Source organism: Penicillium solitum, assembly GCF_028829755.1.
Source record: "Penicillium solitum strain IBT 25940 chromosome Unknown utg000003l_segment0_segment0, whole genome shotgun sequence".
NCBI lineage: Eukaryota > Fungi > Ascomycota > Eurotiomycetes > Eurotiales > Aspergillaceae > Penicillium > Penicillium solitum.
Genome location: NW_027072123.1, coordinates 1162295 through 1179912, shown reverse-complemented (window position 1 = coordinate 1179912; position 17618 = coordinate 1162295). Strand labels below are relative to the sequence as shown.

At 48.1% G+C, this 17618-nt stretch overlaps 6 protein-coding genes across 6 annotated transcripts; 2 read left to right on the top strand and 4 right to left on the bottom strand.

Annotated features, from left to right (window-relative positions):
* Positions 1-93: 93 nt before the first annotated feature.
* On the bottom strand, positions 94-1313 carry N7455_004330 (uncharacterized protein; the record flags this gene model as incomplete). The annotated part of the gene is made up of 2 exons (XM_040958164.2): positions 94-574; positions 631-1313. The coding sequence occupies 2 exons, from the start codon at positions 1311-1313 to the stop codon at positions 94-96; spliced, it is 1164 nt and encodes a 387-aa protein (XP_040811299.2).
* Positions 1314-2181: 868 nt separating this feature from the next.
* N7455_004329 (uncharacterized protein) lies at positions 2182-3138 on the top strand (the record flags this gene model as incomplete). The annotated part of the gene is made up of 1 exon (XM_040958192.2): positions 2182-3138. The coding sequence occupies one exon, from the start codon at positions 2182-2184 to the stop codon at positions 3136-3138; it is 957 nt and encodes a 318-aa protein (XP_040811318.2).
* Positions 3139-3572: 434 nt separating this feature from the next.
* lea1 (U2 snRNP complex subunit LEA1) lies at positions 3573-4917 on the bottom strand. Its single transcript, XM_040958223.2, has 4 exons — positions 4728-4917; positions 4593-4633; positions 4196-4456; positions 3573-4101 (listed from the first exon to the last, which is right to left on the bottom strand). Exons 1-4 carry the CDS (start codon positions 4804-4806, stop codon positions 3739-3741), a joined length of 744 nt encoding a protein of 247 aa, XP_040811359.2. The 5' UTR covers positions 4807-4917; the 3' UTR covers positions 3573-3738.
* Positions 4918-5474: 557 nt separating this feature from the next.
* On the bottom strand, positions 5475-7781 carry N7455_004327 (putative nucleoside diphosphatase (Ynd1); the record flags this gene model as incomplete). The annotated part of the gene is made up of 4 exons (XM_040958188.2): positions 5475-7444; positions 7502-7628; positions 7684-7718; positions 7772-7781. The coding sequence occupies 4 exons, from the start codon at positions 7779-7781 to the stop codon at positions 5475-5477; spliced, it is 2142 nt and encodes a 713-aa protein (XP_040811363.2).
* Positions 7782-9009: 1228 nt separating this feature from the next.
* On the bottom strand, positions 9010-10670 carry N7455_004326 (ammonium transporter; the record flags this gene model as incomplete). Its single annotated transcript, XM_040958233.2, has 5 exons — positions 9010-9699; positions 9767-10087; positions 10147-10327; positions 10387-10601; positions 10659-10670. 5 exons carry the CDS (start codon positions 10668-10670, stop codon positions 9010-9012), a joined length of 1419 nt encoding a protein of 472 aa, XP_040811406.2.
* A 2086-nt stretch (positions 10671-12756) lies between these two features.
* On the top strand, positions 12757-16323 carry N7455_004325 (putative C2H2 finger domain protein; the record flags this gene model as incomplete). Its single annotated transcript, XM_040958146.2, has 1 exon — positions 12757-16323. One exon carries the CDS (start codon positions 12757-12759, stop codon positions 16321-16323), a length of 3567 nt encoding a protein of 1188 aa, XP_040811391.2.
* Between the last annotated feature and the right edge of the window lie 1295 nt (positions 16324-17618).

Sequence of the window (17618 nt, the reverse complement as noted above, 5' to 3'; positions counted from 1 at the left end):
TATTGATATCAACAATCATGATGACTATGCCATATCGGCCCCGCCACCAATACTGCAGTTGGACCACTTCTTTCAATGATAGATCAAGTAAAACTAGACTTTGTAGGCCAGAATGTACCGATCTCCATCATACTCGGTGACAGTATAGTACTCTTTGCGAACAGGATTGAAGCTCAGATCCTCATTCCCAGCCATAAACCACCCCTTGTGCTCTGTTGCTGTCTTCCCTTGTTCCCAAATAAAAAGATCGCCTTTCTTGGGAGCTCTGCCCGTACTGCGCGAGATGTAAAACTTGCCGTCGTATGAAACACCACCCTGTACATTGGGTATATTGACACAGTGCGCCCAGGTTGCGGTAGCGATGCCCTTATCGTCGGTGTGCAGCCGCCTGGTCGTGGCATCTAGATTGTATTTCACATAGCGGATAGGGACTGGCGTCTTGTTGGCATCCTTGAAAGTCTCTCCGTCACGCACAAACTCACCCACCATGAGGGTGTCGGGTGAGTCGCTGCGGTCAAGGGAAATCCAAGAGAAGCGGAAGGGAGAAGAGTCGCCAGGGATCCATTTATACCAACTTTGAAGGCTATCAGTCTTTTGTCAAAAAGGAAATAATAGATAGACTAGACTCACCGGATTTGAGGAAGCACATATCGGTACCCATCCGCAGAATACTCTTTTCCGTCTTTGGTCTTTCCGACACCATCTGCAATCTCAACCTCCCAGATATTATCCAGGTCAAATGCACGAATACCATTCTTAGTATCGACAACATACAACACATTGCCATACCACATGATGCCACCCGCATGAATAGTGATGGATTTGAAGTCATCGTCGGCAGTAGGATACACGAGCATCACATGGCGATACTTGTGTGTTTTGCGATCAACAAAGCTGAGCCGTACACTGTCTCCATCGCGATACCAGCTGACAATCCACGCCTCGTGGTCATTCCAGGTTCCCTTGCCGAAAGCATCGGCAGAGCTGGTGATTCCTTGCGGAACCCACTCCTTCGTCTTGTCATCGCCCGAGTTCCAAGCCCATGCTTCGGTGGGAGATCCATTACCGACAGGAGGAGAACCTTTGCTTAAGGCACGATTCGCAGATTGAAGAACCGCAGTGACACTCGCAATTTTACCCTTTGACTTGAAGTACTTCGCGAGCACAGGTAGGTGAGCATTGTCCGCGGATTCTTTGAGAGTGAAGTCTGTGCCGTCAAGAGTCGTCTTTCCCTGGCAATAACGAGGGTCTGCTGCGATGGTGACGGAGAAGTAAAGAGAAAGAAGAGTAGTCAAGACTACTGTATACCGCATGATGGGATTTTGGTTTTATTTTGGCCAGCAAGCTTGAGTGAGCCCAGTTCCCAGTGAAGATACAATTTATAGCGTAGTCCACTACTTTGATCCAGCGAGAGTCAAGACTATTAGCCGGAGATGAAATGTAACCAAAGAGCCTCTACTTTATACACACATCATCCGTAAAGGGGCCTTTCCTCTCGTATCACTCGTCTTTTGTGATCGCCATAGAATACGAGACTTGGTCCAGTTAGAGTAGTCAAGCCCCTTCTAACATGTTGAAAATAGCTTTCAAGCATAAAAGGCGGCTCGGATCAACATGCGGGATGAAATGTTGAACTGAGGAAAACTGAGGAATTTGGGGTAGGCTCGTATTATGTGGGACACTGCTTGAATGGTATTTGATTGCTGGTTGATCGGATTTTCCATCGGATCTGCATTATACGAGCTCTGTCCTGTTTTATCCCTAGCACCCTGTCACTATACCGAGGTGGCAAAGAATGAAGAACTCGTATTGCACTGCCCTTGCCTGCCAAACCTTATCCCGTAATGATAGCCCCGACCTGAGAATCTAAGAATAGCTTCATTCTTCATTCTAATTCTCCGCGAAACTTAGTTGAATCTCGCTCGAGTCGATGTCAATACTATACGGGTTGTTGATCCCAATCCAGATCAGGAATAGTTGTCCCCGTTTTGGTTCGTGTTATTGACAGAATGCGCGATGGCATACGAGCTTCACGAGCATGGTTTCCCCAATAATCTTGATAGCTTCATCCCGTAAAAGAAGCTCGGAGAAGATATAAATCCATGAAGTCCCTCCTTATCTATTTTCTTCCCAGTGACTTGTTCCTTGGTGGTGTAACCAACATCTATTATCACCACAACAATGCATTTTAAAAGTACTCTCCTCTCTCTCTCCATTACAGCTCCCTTCGCAACAGCCTACCATCTGGCTGTTACCGACCAGCACTCCAAGTCCGTTCGCGTCTTCCCACGAGATGCTTCCAAATGGAACAAAGGCGCCATCCACTGGTCTTTCACTGCCGACCTGAACCCATGGCCCTGGCAAAAGGATGTCTGGGCCGACCTTTCTGAAGTCAAAATCCGCAAAACGGCTGATCGGGGCCTGGTTGCCCTGGTCGCTGCGTCAGGAGGCAAAGTTGGCATGATCGATATCAAATCGGGGCAGAAGTCCACGACGATAGACGACGTCGTCTGGTCAGCAACACCTGATGGTAACCCGCATTCCCTCGAACGGATCCCTTATCTGGGAGCATTTGTTGCCGCAAGCTCGGCATCCCATAAGCTGACGCTGTATGTTCCAACTGATGCGTCAGATGTCAACAATCTGAAAAAGATCAAGAAGAGCCATGAATATACTGTTCAAAAGGCTCATGGGGTGCTCTGGCATGGTGGCAAGTTATGGGCCATCGGGGAGGATTACCTTCACAAATATGATGTGGTGGGAAAAGGGAAGGACATCGAGCTAGAGAGGGAGGGAAAACCAATCCCTTTGCCTAGGGTGAAAGGCAGGGCGAGAAATGGTCACGATATTTCTGCCAGTTACAAGGATGATGACATCTTGCTGTTGACGCATACCGCTGCTGCGTATAAGTACAATACAACCAGTGGGGAGTTTGATGTTCTCATGGGGGTCGATAAGCTGAAGTCTCTGGTTCAACATTCTTCTGGAGAGTATGCCTGGGTGCGCGGGGCAAAGGGTGATATGGGACAGTATGTGTCGTTTAGTGATGAGAGCGCACCCAAGACCATAACGGATAAAAGAGGGTGGGATGATGCTGAATTATACAAGGCGAGGATCTTTGATCCTGGGTATGAATGATCCCTGGGTTGATATCGAGTTGATGTATATATCAGAAGCAAAATCGTAAATAGGGAATTTATTTGACGTGTAGCATACAGTTTTGCGTTGAGATTACATCTCGCTCCAATGCAAACTCCATACTTCACAGGGAGTGAAGCTATATAAGACAGCGGTAGTGAAGCCATAGAGACGAACCTCATTTTTATATCTAGTGGTGAACTCCCATAAGCGACGAAACCGCCATTGGCTGAGAGATGTGCCGTCAAGTAAAGGATAGTCGGCAGGCGAACCTTTAGGCTCAATTCTGTTTAGGGCACCTCGATGATGGTTACTCCAGATGCAGCCTGATAGACTAACACGATGTTTTCTGTTGAAGCACCAAATGATCTTTTTTCAATTCGATATGCTCACAATTCACAGCTGGGATTTTTTTTTTCCAATCCCAAACTAGGGGCACATGAATAAATGAATACCCAGATACGATACACACTGAACCCCACCCGGTCAGAAAAGAAACCCAGAAAGCTAAGCTCCAGAGAAGAAAAGAAAGACAACAAAACGTGATTGCATGTTCATGATCCACGGCACAACCCATGAGAGAGAGCCGAATATCGTCTCTCACATCTGCATGGCCTCATCACCATCGACATCCGCTCCACCGGGTATCCGTCCCTCGTTAAGCTCTTTCTCCAACTTAGTGATCTCCTGCAGACTCTTCGCATCGCGAATTAACTTCTCGACGCGGTTGCGCTCCTTGTCCGTGAGCTGTACTCGGACACCCTTTTCGGCGGGGGTGCGTTCAGCCGGGGCGGAGACGTCAAAGGTGCGGGACTTGACACCCAGAATCTTAGATGCGAGGGATGAGGGTGCCTCGTAGGTGCCGAAGAGTTCTTTAGCTGTGGCGCGCTCTGCGTCGGTTACTTTCTGGAAGTCAAGGAAGCGAACGGAGGGAATGCGCCAGATGAGCCAGTATCGGTAGTTCTACGAGAACCAGTTAGCTTAACTTCCAACATAATCAAGGCCATATAATATATAGCCAGATCTAAATAGTATATGCATGAAGCGCTAAACAAACCTCTTTGCGTGTCACCGGGTTTTGGAGGAGAGACAAGTGTGTCAACCGTCCCAAGGTCCGCAGCGGATCGAGGTCGGCAAGCTCAGACACATTGTTGTCAGTCAGGACAAGGGTCGTCAGGTTAGGCACTGAAGTAGCGAGTGCCGGTTGGATGTGATTGATACGGTTGCGGGCGAGGAGGAGGGTGCGTAGGCGAGGGAAGTGGGGGAAGTTTCCGAGGGAAGAAATGTCATTATCGGTGAAGTCGATCGCATCTTGATCCTAGGAGCTGTCAATATCGGGTTCGCATAGGAATAACTGAGTTGACTGCGGACTCGGAAATTGGTCTAGCAGGAACATGGAGAGAGACAATAGAGACAAATCTGCCTCAAGAATTGGGAAGGACCACAGCACTTACTTTGGCGATACCCAAGTTCTCAATTGTGGGGATCTTGTGACCTACACGACCACACAAAAAGACGATATCAATCCAGCTCTTATCAAAAGTGTAGTACCTGTTCTTTTCAGGCAGGTGTGTAGTGGGTAAACGCACCTCGGAGATCCAGCTCACGATCTGTGAGCGGATTGATGTATGTTAGGGAACTTTGAATGAGCTCAGCGGTCAAGCGCATGGTGACGGTAGTGGTGGTTACCGAGAGTAAGGGGTGTGTGGGATGGTAAGTTTTATCGCGACGGCATAGGTGAAGTGTTCTGAAAGAATATTGAACAAGCTTAGTGAATCAATGCAACGAGTAAATCGGAAGCTACTTGCGCCAGTTTCTCTCTACATCATTTTTGCCAGGCGGTGACAAACATGTCACGTGATATTATTTTACCTGGAAATACTGGCATCAACGTGACTTTACATATAACTCCAGGCTTACCAGGTAGCATAGTCAATTAATGAATATCAGCACTAATATGTACAATTAAAATGCAGGATAGACATTGGCAATGTATTAATCTATATTCAGGAAAACAAATTCTCAACCATTAATAGTACACACCTCATTACGTGTAAATCACCGGCCTGAGATCAAAAGCACCGCAACCAACCAACAAAAAGGTACTCCAGAGCACAGTGTTTGAAATATGATATGAAGAATCGAAAGCAGCCTGCCACAACGCACGCAACTCGATAAAAGATGAACTCCCTTTGCATATGAAAAAGAAAGAAAAGAAAAAGAAAAACCAGACAGCGGCGAAATGAGTCGACGCATGTCAAACAATCAAACTCCAATTGAAAATGCCATGCAGTGTAAGTAATTATGCATAATTCGGGTCAGGTGAATATGTCGCGTTAGTCGTCGGCCAGGGGGGTCATGCTGGGTGATTTTTGGTGGGATCTTGTTGGACTGCCAGCTCTTGATCGGCGGCCGTTGGTTGTAGGGCCTAGAGCAATGGGAGCCAGGTGGTCCCTGCTCTCCGTCCTGACTACCAAGCCTGCTCGATCCATAGCGATGCCTGAGCCACCGCCACCACCACTGATCCCAAGACCAATCGTCCCGGTCGAACTGTTATCTAACGCGTATTTGAAACTGGGGGTGTTGCTGTTGCTGCCCCAGCTCGACGCTCGCTTCGGTGGTCCCAATCGAGCCGAGTCTGCCTCGGAAAGACGTCCACCATCCTCGCTCCCGTCGGACTCGATAGCACCAAGCTCGTAATCTTGAGCACCATCCTCGAGAACTCGCTCGTAAGAGGGGGTGCTTCGACTGATGAATGGCAGCATCGATTTTAGTCCCTTTCGTTTCTTAGGGTGATTGGGGTGCGATGGCCCACCACGGCGTAACACGTTACTCACGCGGTTGAAGATCCGCGATCGACGGCTGCGTCCGCACAAGAAGAAACCGGCCATGACAACAATGAGCATGAAAAGGACGAAGCCTGGGATCCGGCGCGGTGAATCACCGTCAAATAGTGTGTCATGCCAGTGCTCACTGTGGAAGCTGTCTGAATCCGGTAGTAGTTGAACACTGGGATACTGGAAGTCGGCCGGGATACCGGGGAGGTTGCTGCCAAATCCTACCGGGAGACCTTCTTCGATCTCTAGAGGTACCTGAGAAGATGCATACAAGACGATCTTGCCCAAAGTCCAACTCACTTCGGTCGAGTCAATCTTGTTGACCGCCTGGAACGCATCAAGATAGCCCTTTTCTTTCCCATGAGCCAATACTTCTTTAGTTCCATTGTGCGAAGAGCCAGTTGTATCCTCCAAACCCACGCGAGGCACTCCAATGCCATCATGCAGCATATTGATGATCCATGATGCCTTGAAGCATACTTCGTGGGCCTTTTGTTGGTCAACCTTCTTTCCCCATTTGTGCTGCTCAAGGCCGTGCTCAATGGAATCCCAGTCTTGAGAGCAGAACGTTTGAACCCGTTCTTGATATGTGTTGAAGTCGTATGCTTTGTCCTTGTATCCCATCTCGAAAATCTCGTGGGTGGTATGCCAGTATTCGCTGATCCCGATAAAATGGTTCACATCGAAGTCGATAGCCGGAACGTGAATACCGTTTAAGAGACACGGTTCATCTGCACACGGGGCATCCTTGTCCAGCAATGGGAATGTCTGACGGAGACATTCGTCGAATTTGCCTGTACCTAGCAGGTATGTTTCCGTCTCGCTCGCCGATGCGACTTTTCCGTCAAGCGTAGTCCGTAATCCACTGGGAAGACAAGGGTCCGGCAACTCTTTGATATCTGGCCCAATTGCCGTCTGTAAAGCATCTAGATAGCGTCTTCGGGCTTCGTGCACGCCGAACTCCAACCACGAAGTGACAAACACCCTGTGCTCTTGAACCGATCCATCAATATTCCGCAATCGCAACAATTTGAGGTCCTCGGCGTGCTTTTCTGTCTCCGTAACATTCGGAGCGAACGCAATTTGGGCCGATGCGCCACCCATATCGAGGAATCCGTAGGTGTTGTGTCCCTTTCCATGGTCGTGCTTTTCCGGGGCATCAAAGGATCCCATCAGGTAATTTGTTGCAATCCATCCGTATAGTCCCTCGGTCACACCCGGAATCACCTGGATGTGAACACCACAGTCCGGAAGCAAAAAGTCCGAGTTGTCCCGGGCATAAGAGCAGATCTGATCCAGAAGCAATTGTCGCTCGAGGTTTCCTAGCAGTCGCATGCCCGCAGTGGCGAGGAGAAATATGGGAGTATCCTTGGCATCCTCGGCAGGAATTATTCCCTTGGCGTGGTCTAACAGTTGAGCGAGATGGTCTGATCCAACCAATTCGGGTCTATTGGCGAATGAAGAAACACCTTTTGCGCAGGTGGGTTAGTGTCGGGTTTTTGGTTGGTATTGACTCACGGACTCACCTGGGTGAATCTTCTTCGTCCATTCCTCCTTGGTTTTGATTTCCGGTAACGATTTCAACTCCTCCACATCGGCGTGCTTTCGTGCAGCGGCATTTCGTAGCCATCGGTAAACGTGTACGCGAGTCCCCTATACGGTTGATTAGTGATCTAACTCCGAGTCCCCCAAAACTAAGTCGACATACAGACGATCCCGCGTCCAGGACAACACCATAACGCCCTAATAGAAAGGTCAATTTGCCGCATCATGAAAGTTGAAGTGGGTCTGCATACATTTGCCCATTTGGACTTTTGATTATTCGCAGATCATGACAGACTTGTCAAAAAAGAAAGAGAACAATTCTTCAAATTAAAGAACAAGAATATGGGGTAAACGAATGACAGGAAGTACAGAAGACTTGAGAGAGAAGAGAAAGAGAGAGGAGAGAGAGGGACTCCAGCCAAGAAAGATAAGGAGAGTGCCAAAAGCGGCCTGGACGCGACGACTCCGGGGCGGTACGAAACATGACGGGCCGCACTAGGAATTTTAAGTGGCGAAAAGGGCCCAGATTGGTCTGAATTCGGTAAAGTGGGGTAATTTAAGGGTAATGTAACTTTCTGTGACCACATAATCCCTGTTTTTTCTTTTTTTCTTTTTCTTTTTCTTCTTTTCAGCTTATTTTCATTTCATCGTACAATACCACCTAGTATAACAGGATAACAGTACGGAGTATAACTAGTTAATTAGGATAACTAGTTAACTAGTATAACATCTAATAGTAACAAGTATCTACACCATTGTATAATCTCGAATGTACCACATACACCAAGGTTATTTACTCCTGCAGATGTGTACACGTCTCACTGCGGCATGCGGACTAAACGTTTTAATCTTGACAGGGACAGTTCCACTCGGATCTTGACTATCTCAACTTCATGATTTATTGTAGGTATATCTGTGTTATGGAGTACATTGTAAGCGGATATGTATTCCAGCCTCGTCATCATGGAATGTACCTTAGTTGAAAAGTACCCTCGAACATGGCTTACAGGGCTTACAGGGCTTACAGGGCTTCCACTAGAATGCCGGGGAGAGGGGAAAGTATACGTCAGCCCCTCCCTTCCCCGACCTTGGAAGCCGGAGATTCGTTGCGTCACTCTGGTGAATGGTATATATGTCTTGGCCAAGGCTTTTCATGTTAGTGACTAGAATGATAAAGATAATCCCTATTATAATAAAAAGCTCCTTAAAAAGATAAGCCTTTTCCCATGTATGAAATAAATATGACCACTGGTTAGTATATGGATACCACCTAGTATCACTTTACTATGCTCGGATTTAGACACAAATTACAAGTCACAAGCTTTTTTTTTTCTTAGACATCTCCCACTAAAATATTATTTATAAAAGAGAGACAAAAGGATATAAAAATAAAATTAGAAACATTGAGGTTAATAGATCCGAGACAGATTACATGTTCTTCTACATACAATTATGAGGGCTGGAGTCACAAGATGCGGCTGTAACCCTGTCACGTCTTGGTTTCCTGGGAGCCAACCACTACAGGAACCTGCCCATCAAGCACACTCGTGGGTGATGAAGACCCGCATAAATCGTCGAGGAGCACCCGCTCGCCAATCTGCTCATCGGTAAACTGCGCGCGGTCCAGGCCAACCATTTCTGCCTCCTCATCCACCCGCAACTGCATCCCCGGTATGAACTTGAGAATGTAGAGGAGGATACACGATACAATAAAAGAATATGCCGAGATAGCACACACTTCGGCCAATTGTTTCCCAACTTGCACTCCATTGCCGTCAATGCCCCCAGTAGCCTCGGTCACGCCATCCAACGCCGCAATAGACTGCGACGCAAAGATCCCGGTAAGGAAGGCCCCCACCATCCCACCGATACCGTGCAGCTTGAATACATCCATCCCCTCATCTATGTGTAACCATTCATTGATGTCTTGAAGGAGGGCGCAAACGATACTCGTGAGAAACCCGATGAGGGCAGCAAGCCACACAGACACAAATCCAGCCGCTGGCGTGATGCCAACTAGCCCTGCGATTGCGCCTTCGCACGCTCCTACCACCGAAAACTTCCCGCGGTGCTTGATATAGTCAACCAACACCCATCCTAGTACTCCTGTGCAAGCCGCAGTGTTGGTGTTAAATGCCGCTAGCATTGCCCGCACGCTAGCATTGAGAGCGGAGCCGCCCTAGGAGATGATTACGGTCAGTTTTAAGTTTAGAAAAAAAAAAAAAAAAGGCACAGGTATAACATACGTTGAACCCGAACCATCCAAACCAGATCAAGGCCGTCCCCAAGAAGACTAAGGTGGTGTTGTGGGGTTTCGCCTGTGAAGGGCGGTCGATATTCTTGCGCTTCCCCAGGACAAAGGCATAAGCCAATGCCGACCAGCCGGATGCGATGTGAACCGGGCCGCCACCGACGAAATCAAGCGACGGGAGATTATACAACCACCCGTTGCTGTTCCAGGTCCAACAGGCTAGGGGACAGTAGACTATGGTCGCCCAGCAGAAGCTGAAGATCAGCGAGGGGATCATGTTGCCTCGTTCGAATGCTCCGCCGACAACGATCATGACCTGTCGCAGGATTCCATTAGTTTTGAATTCGCGACATTGAGTGGCGAGGTATTGATTACCGTGCACGCGCAGAATAGAAGCTGATAAAAGCAGAATACAATCTCTGGGAGATCGGCCGAGCCAGGTGATGGTGCTACCATCACACCTCTCAGACCAAAGTTCTTAAGGGTCCCAATGAATGGACTTGCATCCCGAGCATAGGCCAACGAGTAACCCCAGAACATCCATTGAAATGTTGTTCTGGCGGGATCTTTGTTAGTGCGATGTACACGTGGGGTTTGAAGCAGACCTCAACATACACAGCCACAACCATGAACGCCTGGAAGAGTAATGCTAGCGCTGATTTTCTGCGTGCGAGGCCACTGTATAGAAGACCGATTCCGGGGATGATCAACCAAACAATGAACGAGCAGAAGATGATGTAGGTATAGTTCCATTCGACACCTGCATACTGAGCATTTACATCGACCTTGAGTGGATCTCCACCTGTTGGGGTAGACACATTGTATACTGGCTATATTATATGGCCATGTCAGTTGTGTGCAAGTGCCATTTCAATCAGTAGACTTACACCGTCGGCCATGATGAGAGCTAGAAGAATGGATTGCAATTCTAAATTCTTGGTTCGGGGGTCCACAGCACATATATTCTCTACTAGAGTGAACCTTCACATGGCTCATGATAGCTAAAACAACGATTTCCAAGGATCTTATCTATTTATGACAGCAGCCAAGACTCCATTGCATCAATGGGGAGGTTTGGATCTATAGTAGTCGCCCACGGTTCATGGGACATCCCCGAGTCCCTCCAATTTCTATGACAGTCAGATCGATTATTGACGATAAGAGGACATAATCCGATCTGATCTAAGATAAGGATCCGAGAGAATGCGTTTCATGGAGTTTTAACCATCCAATTACATCTTGTTCTCGTGCTGACCCCGGATCTTACAACCCTCCAGGGCTTAGGCTGTTATCGAACAGCCTATCTTATCTGGGGGACAATCTTGGCATATGGTTTACACATGTCTTGGACTTTGAATAGTCCCGAAAATTATACGGAGTGGTCTTTATATATTAAAGGAAGTATTATATCAAAAGCGAATAGGGTGTGCCAAAGCAGGATCTAAATGTCCAGGTATAAATACTTCCCCAGCCCCGTCCTCACAATGTTCCGAAAAGTTCCTTTCTTCCAACGTTGTCATCAGCCAAACTGAACTACACTACTACCAGAATAAACTTCATGATTGTAGACCACCTTACGATTCCTTACATATCTTTACATTATAGATTATAAGATATGAATCTTGTGGTTGGAATAAAAGCTGTGGGGCTTTCTTATTCTTTCTTATTATTGAGGCTGAGTAGTTACTGTGGGGCATGTCGTAGGTGATCTAAGACACAGACACCAGCCAGTAGCCCAAATCTACCTAGGTAGAATTGAACTACGGAGTAGGTAATAATCAGTTACTGGCCAACCTATCATTTGGCATATAGAATCGTGATCGTGGTTGGTCGTTGCATCTTTGGCTGAAGGAGTTTCACCGCACATTTGGTACGAAACCAGAGTTTGAAGCTATTGACGATTATTGCAGTTTTGCTTGTAACTAGGTGGGATTCTGAAATTGACGCTATCTTGAAATATTCGTCAAGAGGACTGTTTATAAACCATGTGGTTTATAAATACATTAGTGGACGCGTAGGGTGGGGTCTATTATTATGCCTCATGTACTGACATTGGTCAGATATATAGATACAACCTAGGAATGTGAGTGCTGCATAAGCCAGTTAGTTTCATGATTCATTTCTTTTCAAAGTCAAAGGGCAAATTCACTTGATTTAGCCATCTCATCCAATCCTTTCAGCCCTATAATGTTGTAATGGACCCCACGGGAGGCTGAGCCCAGAGAGGATAAGAATAGAAATGGGAATTCTGTGGCTAGGGCGCCTATATACAACAAACCTATTAAATATGTATACTTGTGGAATAATACTCCATACTATTCCGCATAGACTCCATACTTTATAGGTTATGATGTAAAGAGAGAATACAACTTGCACAGCCACAGGGCCTGTTTGCTGTGAGCCGTTCCCAGTGAGGCTCCGTGGGAAAAAAAAGCGGAGCATTTTTTTTGGGAATTCCTGTTTCTAAGGTTCTTTGAACAAGGCTGACAGGCATTTTACCTGTGCCACAGACTAAGATTCAATATATTAATATCTGTTCATATTGGATTCTCTTGTTAGTCCTGCATAAAATCATAAGTGGAGGGATGCGCCCGGCGCTTGTTCAGCTGTCCCCCTCATCTCCGACTGATCTTCGGCCCCCCATCGCTTCTTCTTCTTTTTTTTTTTCTCTTTAATCTTCCGTCTTCATTTACTCTTTGATTCTTGATTTCAAGTTCAAGTTCAATTCCAACCATTTGGGGCATCGTCTGTCCAGTCCCAGTCTCCATCACCTTATGTATTGGGAGCCTCAAAAGACCATACCAGGACAAGGTCATCAGGACAGGACACCAGGACACCAAACACGAGGCAACAAACTCCAATATAATCACAGAACTGCTTGCATAGATTATACCGAACACCCCCACTCGATGCTTTTTTAATCACCTTGATTTGATACTTCCCATTTTCGCGGTCAATCTTAGGCTAATTGACCGCCATTTGAATATGTCGCGCGCCTCCCCACTCAGCGCTCAGGGGCAATCACCAACAGATGCGATTCAAGATCGATATGCTCCGGATCCTTACCTGTCAGCCGCATCTGATCCGGAGGAAGTCTTCTTTCAGGCCAGTGCCATTCGACTAACGCCAACGCCATCGCGGGGAAGTCCTGGGCATAGTGCGGGACCTGGCTCATCCCCTCATGAGGACGCTCGGATCGACTCCACAATCCAGGGCTATTTGGACCCGAGAACAAGTGATCATACGGACCGAAGCACTTGCACCTCCCCTATCTCTGATACAAGTGTCTTCGTGGAGCCAAAAGATATCGAACTGGATAGTGGTTCCACATGGCAAAATGAAAACCTGCCATCATACAGGATCGGGGAGGATAATGTGCCCGTCGATCCGGCATGGGATTCGTCCATGGCACCGAATGTCTTTCAGTGGACGAGCTCGGACCGCAACCCGAACCCGATTCCGTCACCCACGCTGGTAGGTCTAGAGCCTCATAGCAATTCTAGCGCACAACAATCAATCCCCACTTCGTATCAAGCTGGCCTCGGTGTCTTGAACACAGCCGCCGAGCCATCGAGACTCCGTGTCTTGACCAACGAGGAGTCGACAACCGAGCTGGCGTCGAGCGCAACTAGGGGAAGAAGCCCCGTCGTCAAAATTACAACTTTCACTCGAGGCGATTCGCCTGAGGAACGCAGCACGTCGCCGCAAGGACGTTTCGGCCAGTCCTTTGCACACCTATCTGCTAACCCAAGCGAGCTGGAAGACGACGATGATGGCGATCGTCACTCGGTCTCGTCTGTTCCCGTGAAGCGATCTAAGGACGGCGGATGGATTCCAAACCCATCAACCCATCTAGCTGGCATTGATCCAAGGTCCCGCGGAGATGAATTCGTACCAAGTCCTAATGATATCCATGTTCAGCGAGAAAGGAACGAGAAGAATGAGGATATTTCCCACTGGTCTGTATCGGTAAGCGCAGCCAACAGTGACGCCGGTGGGGACTCACCTAGTCCACCGCATCCACGCCCACACCATGTTTCCAGGAGACTTCGAGCGAGGAGTACCGGCGATCACCCTTTGAAACAAGAAGATTATTTCAACCTAAAATCCCGCACCAGAGACGCATCATTCCCTGGACCCGGTGTGCTAGTTCATGAGAGCAGCGACGATATCAGCGAAGACGAAGCAAGCATTGGCACTTACTCCGACGAGCCCTCAGCCGATGCAGATGAACCTGGCAGATATGATCGCAGCACCCCCGATGTCTATTCATCTTTCTCTCCGACCAAAGCTGAAGAAAGTGTTCGTCTTTATCCCTGGCATGATCCCCCCCGCGATGCGACACCCAGATTGCAAGCGATGCAGCCGGACAGCTCTACCGACGCTATGATAGCTTTTAACAGACGTGTGCGAGATCTTGAAACGGCATCGCTCGCAGCAACCATTGATAACAATAGCATTATCAATGTTGGGACATCTCTTGAGAATTTTTCCTTCACGGAACAACCCAAGAAACGCACCAGTCTGTTTAAGCGTCAATTTCTGCAGGCATCCTCGATTCTGAAGCGCCAAGCATCTGACCTTTCCATCGGTCAATCTAATAGCTACCCCGGGCTTCCCCATCGCGATACAGAGGACACACCGGCAAAACCGAGTTACTCACCACGAAACGGGTTCTTGCACCGTCGCCATTCGCGGTCGCCAAGCTTGAGCAACGCACTTCTTTCAATGACCAGCCAAATGACGGCTATCGGGGGTAGTCAGCCTGTCCAAGCAATATCGCCTGCACCCTCACCGAATCCGGAGAGGAGTTCCTTGAACATCCAATTTAAGGGTCGAGGTCGAAGCAGAAGCGAGATCCCCCGACCAAGTAGCCCCGGGCTAATAAATCTTATGACCGCTCATGGTGGACCACCAGTTCCAAACATCACATCGCCTCGAGTCAGTTCGGACGCCGACCAAACACCCAGAAGTACACCTCTGGGCCCTGAAACCGGAGGCGCCGAAGATGAGAATGATATGGACACCAGCAACAACAAAGGCGTGGTTATGGATTTCCCTGCTGTTCAAAGTCTCCCAGTACCCACCATCGAAGGGTTCAGATCGCAGATCATGCAGTTGAATCCAAGGCTTGAGCCGGCTTTGATTCACCGCCTATCACATGAGCAAAATCGTCGATACAAGATCTTGGTTGATATGCAGCAGAAGCATTCTATTGCAGCTGCCAACCATACGTGTAAATCCGGCAACTTTTGTACCGTTCAAGGAGGGCAACCCACTCTGTTGCAGGACCCCAAGGCCCCCAACGATCCTGAGGCAGGACAGATCCAGTTCCAAGTGACAAGTTTCAGTTATGGACATGAGCAACAGTATTCTCCAGGCGACGGCACGGGGGCCGCGACACAGTTCCCCCCTGGAGTGCCCCTTCCGCCAGTCACTCGTCTTCCCGCCCGGTTTGAGTGCCCCATTTGCTTCGAAGTAAAAACATTCCAAAAACCATCCGACTGGTCCAAACACGTCCACGAGGATGTGCAGCCATTTACTTGCACATTCCCCCACTGCACCGAGCCCAAGTCATTCAAGCGTAAAGCAGACTGGGTTCGCCATGAGAACGAGAAACACCGGCACCTGGAGTGGTGGACTTGTACATTCCCCGAGTGCAACCACAAATGCTATCGTAAGGACAATTTCGTTCAGCATTTGGTGCGGGAACACAAAATGCCAGAGCCCAAGATAAAAAAGACGGGCAAGGCTTCTAGCACCGTGGATACTGAGACTGTACCGAATAGCCGAAGGGAGCAAGAGCTTGATCGATTATGGCAAATGGTCGAAGAATGTCGGCATGACACCGCTCAGGCCCCCCAGCAGGAGCCATGCCGCTTCTGCGGGAATGTCTGTAGTGAGTGGAGAAAGTTGTCAGTCCACCTTGGCAAACACCTGGAGCAACTAGCCCTGCCCGTTTTACGATTAGCAAAGCCGAGCAACGCCCCAACCCATGTCGCCAACCCCAGCCAAGTGGAGACAAATCGCGGATCAGTGGCCGCAACCTATCCCCCTGTCGCGCCGTATCACCCTGGACATGAAGGACCCGAAACGGCCTCCACCCATCTGCAGCCGCAGTATGCGATCCGAAACACTAGCACGCCCGCCAACCCTGCGTTCTCAATCAACAACGTCCCGCTGACAAATTATCCCACCATCTCTGGCGGCGAACTTTCCATGGAGCCCGAGTCCATGACAGACTCTCTCACCCCTGACCAGTTCTCAGCATACACGCAGACGACAGACCAATTTGGCCAAACCACACTCCACCCTGCTCAGGCCCAGGTCTATCCCCTGCATCAGAACTCGGTGACGTATCCACCGCCTTATAACGCCGTTCCGAGATCGAGATCCCCCGAGGCAGATCTCATGCAGCCCTCGTATCCTCTCGCTCAGTTTCTCCCTCATCCCTCTTTGTATCCCGATAATTACCCGGCTTACCAACCCATGGAGTCCAACATCCCCTACACTTCTGCGACTTACTCTTCTGGATGTCCTTCCCAAATGTGATTATAGATACGATTCCCTTGAGCTCGTCTTTCCCCCTTTTTTTTTTTTTTTTTTTTTCCTCTTTTTTCCCACCCTTTTTTTCGTTACTGCCTATTCCCCTTCTCCGTTCTGTTATCAATTCTTCCAGATCAGCTGCATCATAATAGATGGCACATGATCACTAGAAGGAATTCCTGTACCCTTTTTTTTTTCAGCCCTGGAGCATCAGCAGAGTTATGCAAGCAAATCCCAATCTTATGCATTTCTGGAATGATGACTATGATGATGATTTATCATGATCCTTTTTTTTTAGCATGTACTCTCAATATCTCTGTACATATTTCGGGCGCTCAGGACTTCCGTTTCAGACCGAATGGCGTATTTGCTAAACGGCGATGTGCATGGCATATGAGAGATCAGATTTATGTTTTGGCTTTTCCTCTTCTGTACTAGGCTGTTCCCACTTCGGACATGGTTCCACGGTTCATAACATAAAGTGTACCCTGGAGTGGACATCTGGAGATCAAATGGGTAATCTGAGACATACGAGACGAGACCGAGTATCTCTTCGGTTAAGATCATAAATTCAAATACTCTCGTTTCAAAGTTAGACAACCCCCTTGACTCCTCATGACTCCTAAATCCGAAACTGCATAACATGGACTCCGTATCGCGTATAAACGTGCGCATTTATCTTATTTATCCCTTGCGGCACGAACATGGCAAGCGAGTATCGCCGTCGATCAGCTATGTCGATCGTCTGTCCTGTCACAGCCCAATCCGGTCCTTACTCCCTTGCAGCCCCCCTCCTCCCCTTTAGAGACTTATCTTAAGATCTCCATGAGGGGCTGGATTTGTCTTGCATGCCTCGTGCAGGGAGACTAACGACATTTTCTGTGTGTGTGGGTGTGTGGGTGTGATACGTGTAAACTGTGGATTTATCTGAGATTATGTTAGAAGTGGGCTGAATCAACCCCGGGCACCCCGGGAGATGAGGGGAAAGTATAACCGATCGTCAATCGGACGACCTTTAAGGTGATGATCCGTTATTGGATATTAATTATCAGCCTCATTGTTAGAGAAGATATCATCATAAGAATTCCCTCTTGTATACTCCGTACTCCGTACCAAATGATAATATTTACCCGGGTGAAGGGGCTGTGCAATCAAGGGATGACATGTTGCATTCCACGCTGGCAACACGCGAGGGTGAACTTTGTCTTAGTTCCTTTTTCTTTTATTTTTTACCTTTCAAATTTTAGGATTGCTTTTTTATTTTTATTTTTATCAATTTCTTCCTTTTTTTAATTTTCTTT

What these genes read in the sequence shown, in the direction of transcription:
- lea1 (XM_040958223.2), bottom strand. Translation starts at nt 4,806, where the DNA reads ATGCGCTTGACCGCTGAGCTCATTCAAAGTTCCCTAACATACATCAAT. An exon ending in TCGTGAGCTGGATCTCCGAG is followed by an intron (nt 4,634 to 4,727) that starts GTGCGTTTACCC and finishes GTGGTCGTGTAG; the next exon opens with GTCACAAGATCCCCACAATT. An exon ending in AGAACTTGGGTATCGCCAAA is followed by an intron (nt 4,457 to 4,592) that starts GTAAGTGCTGTG and finishes GACAGCTCCTAG; the next exon opens with GATCAAGATGCGATCGACTT.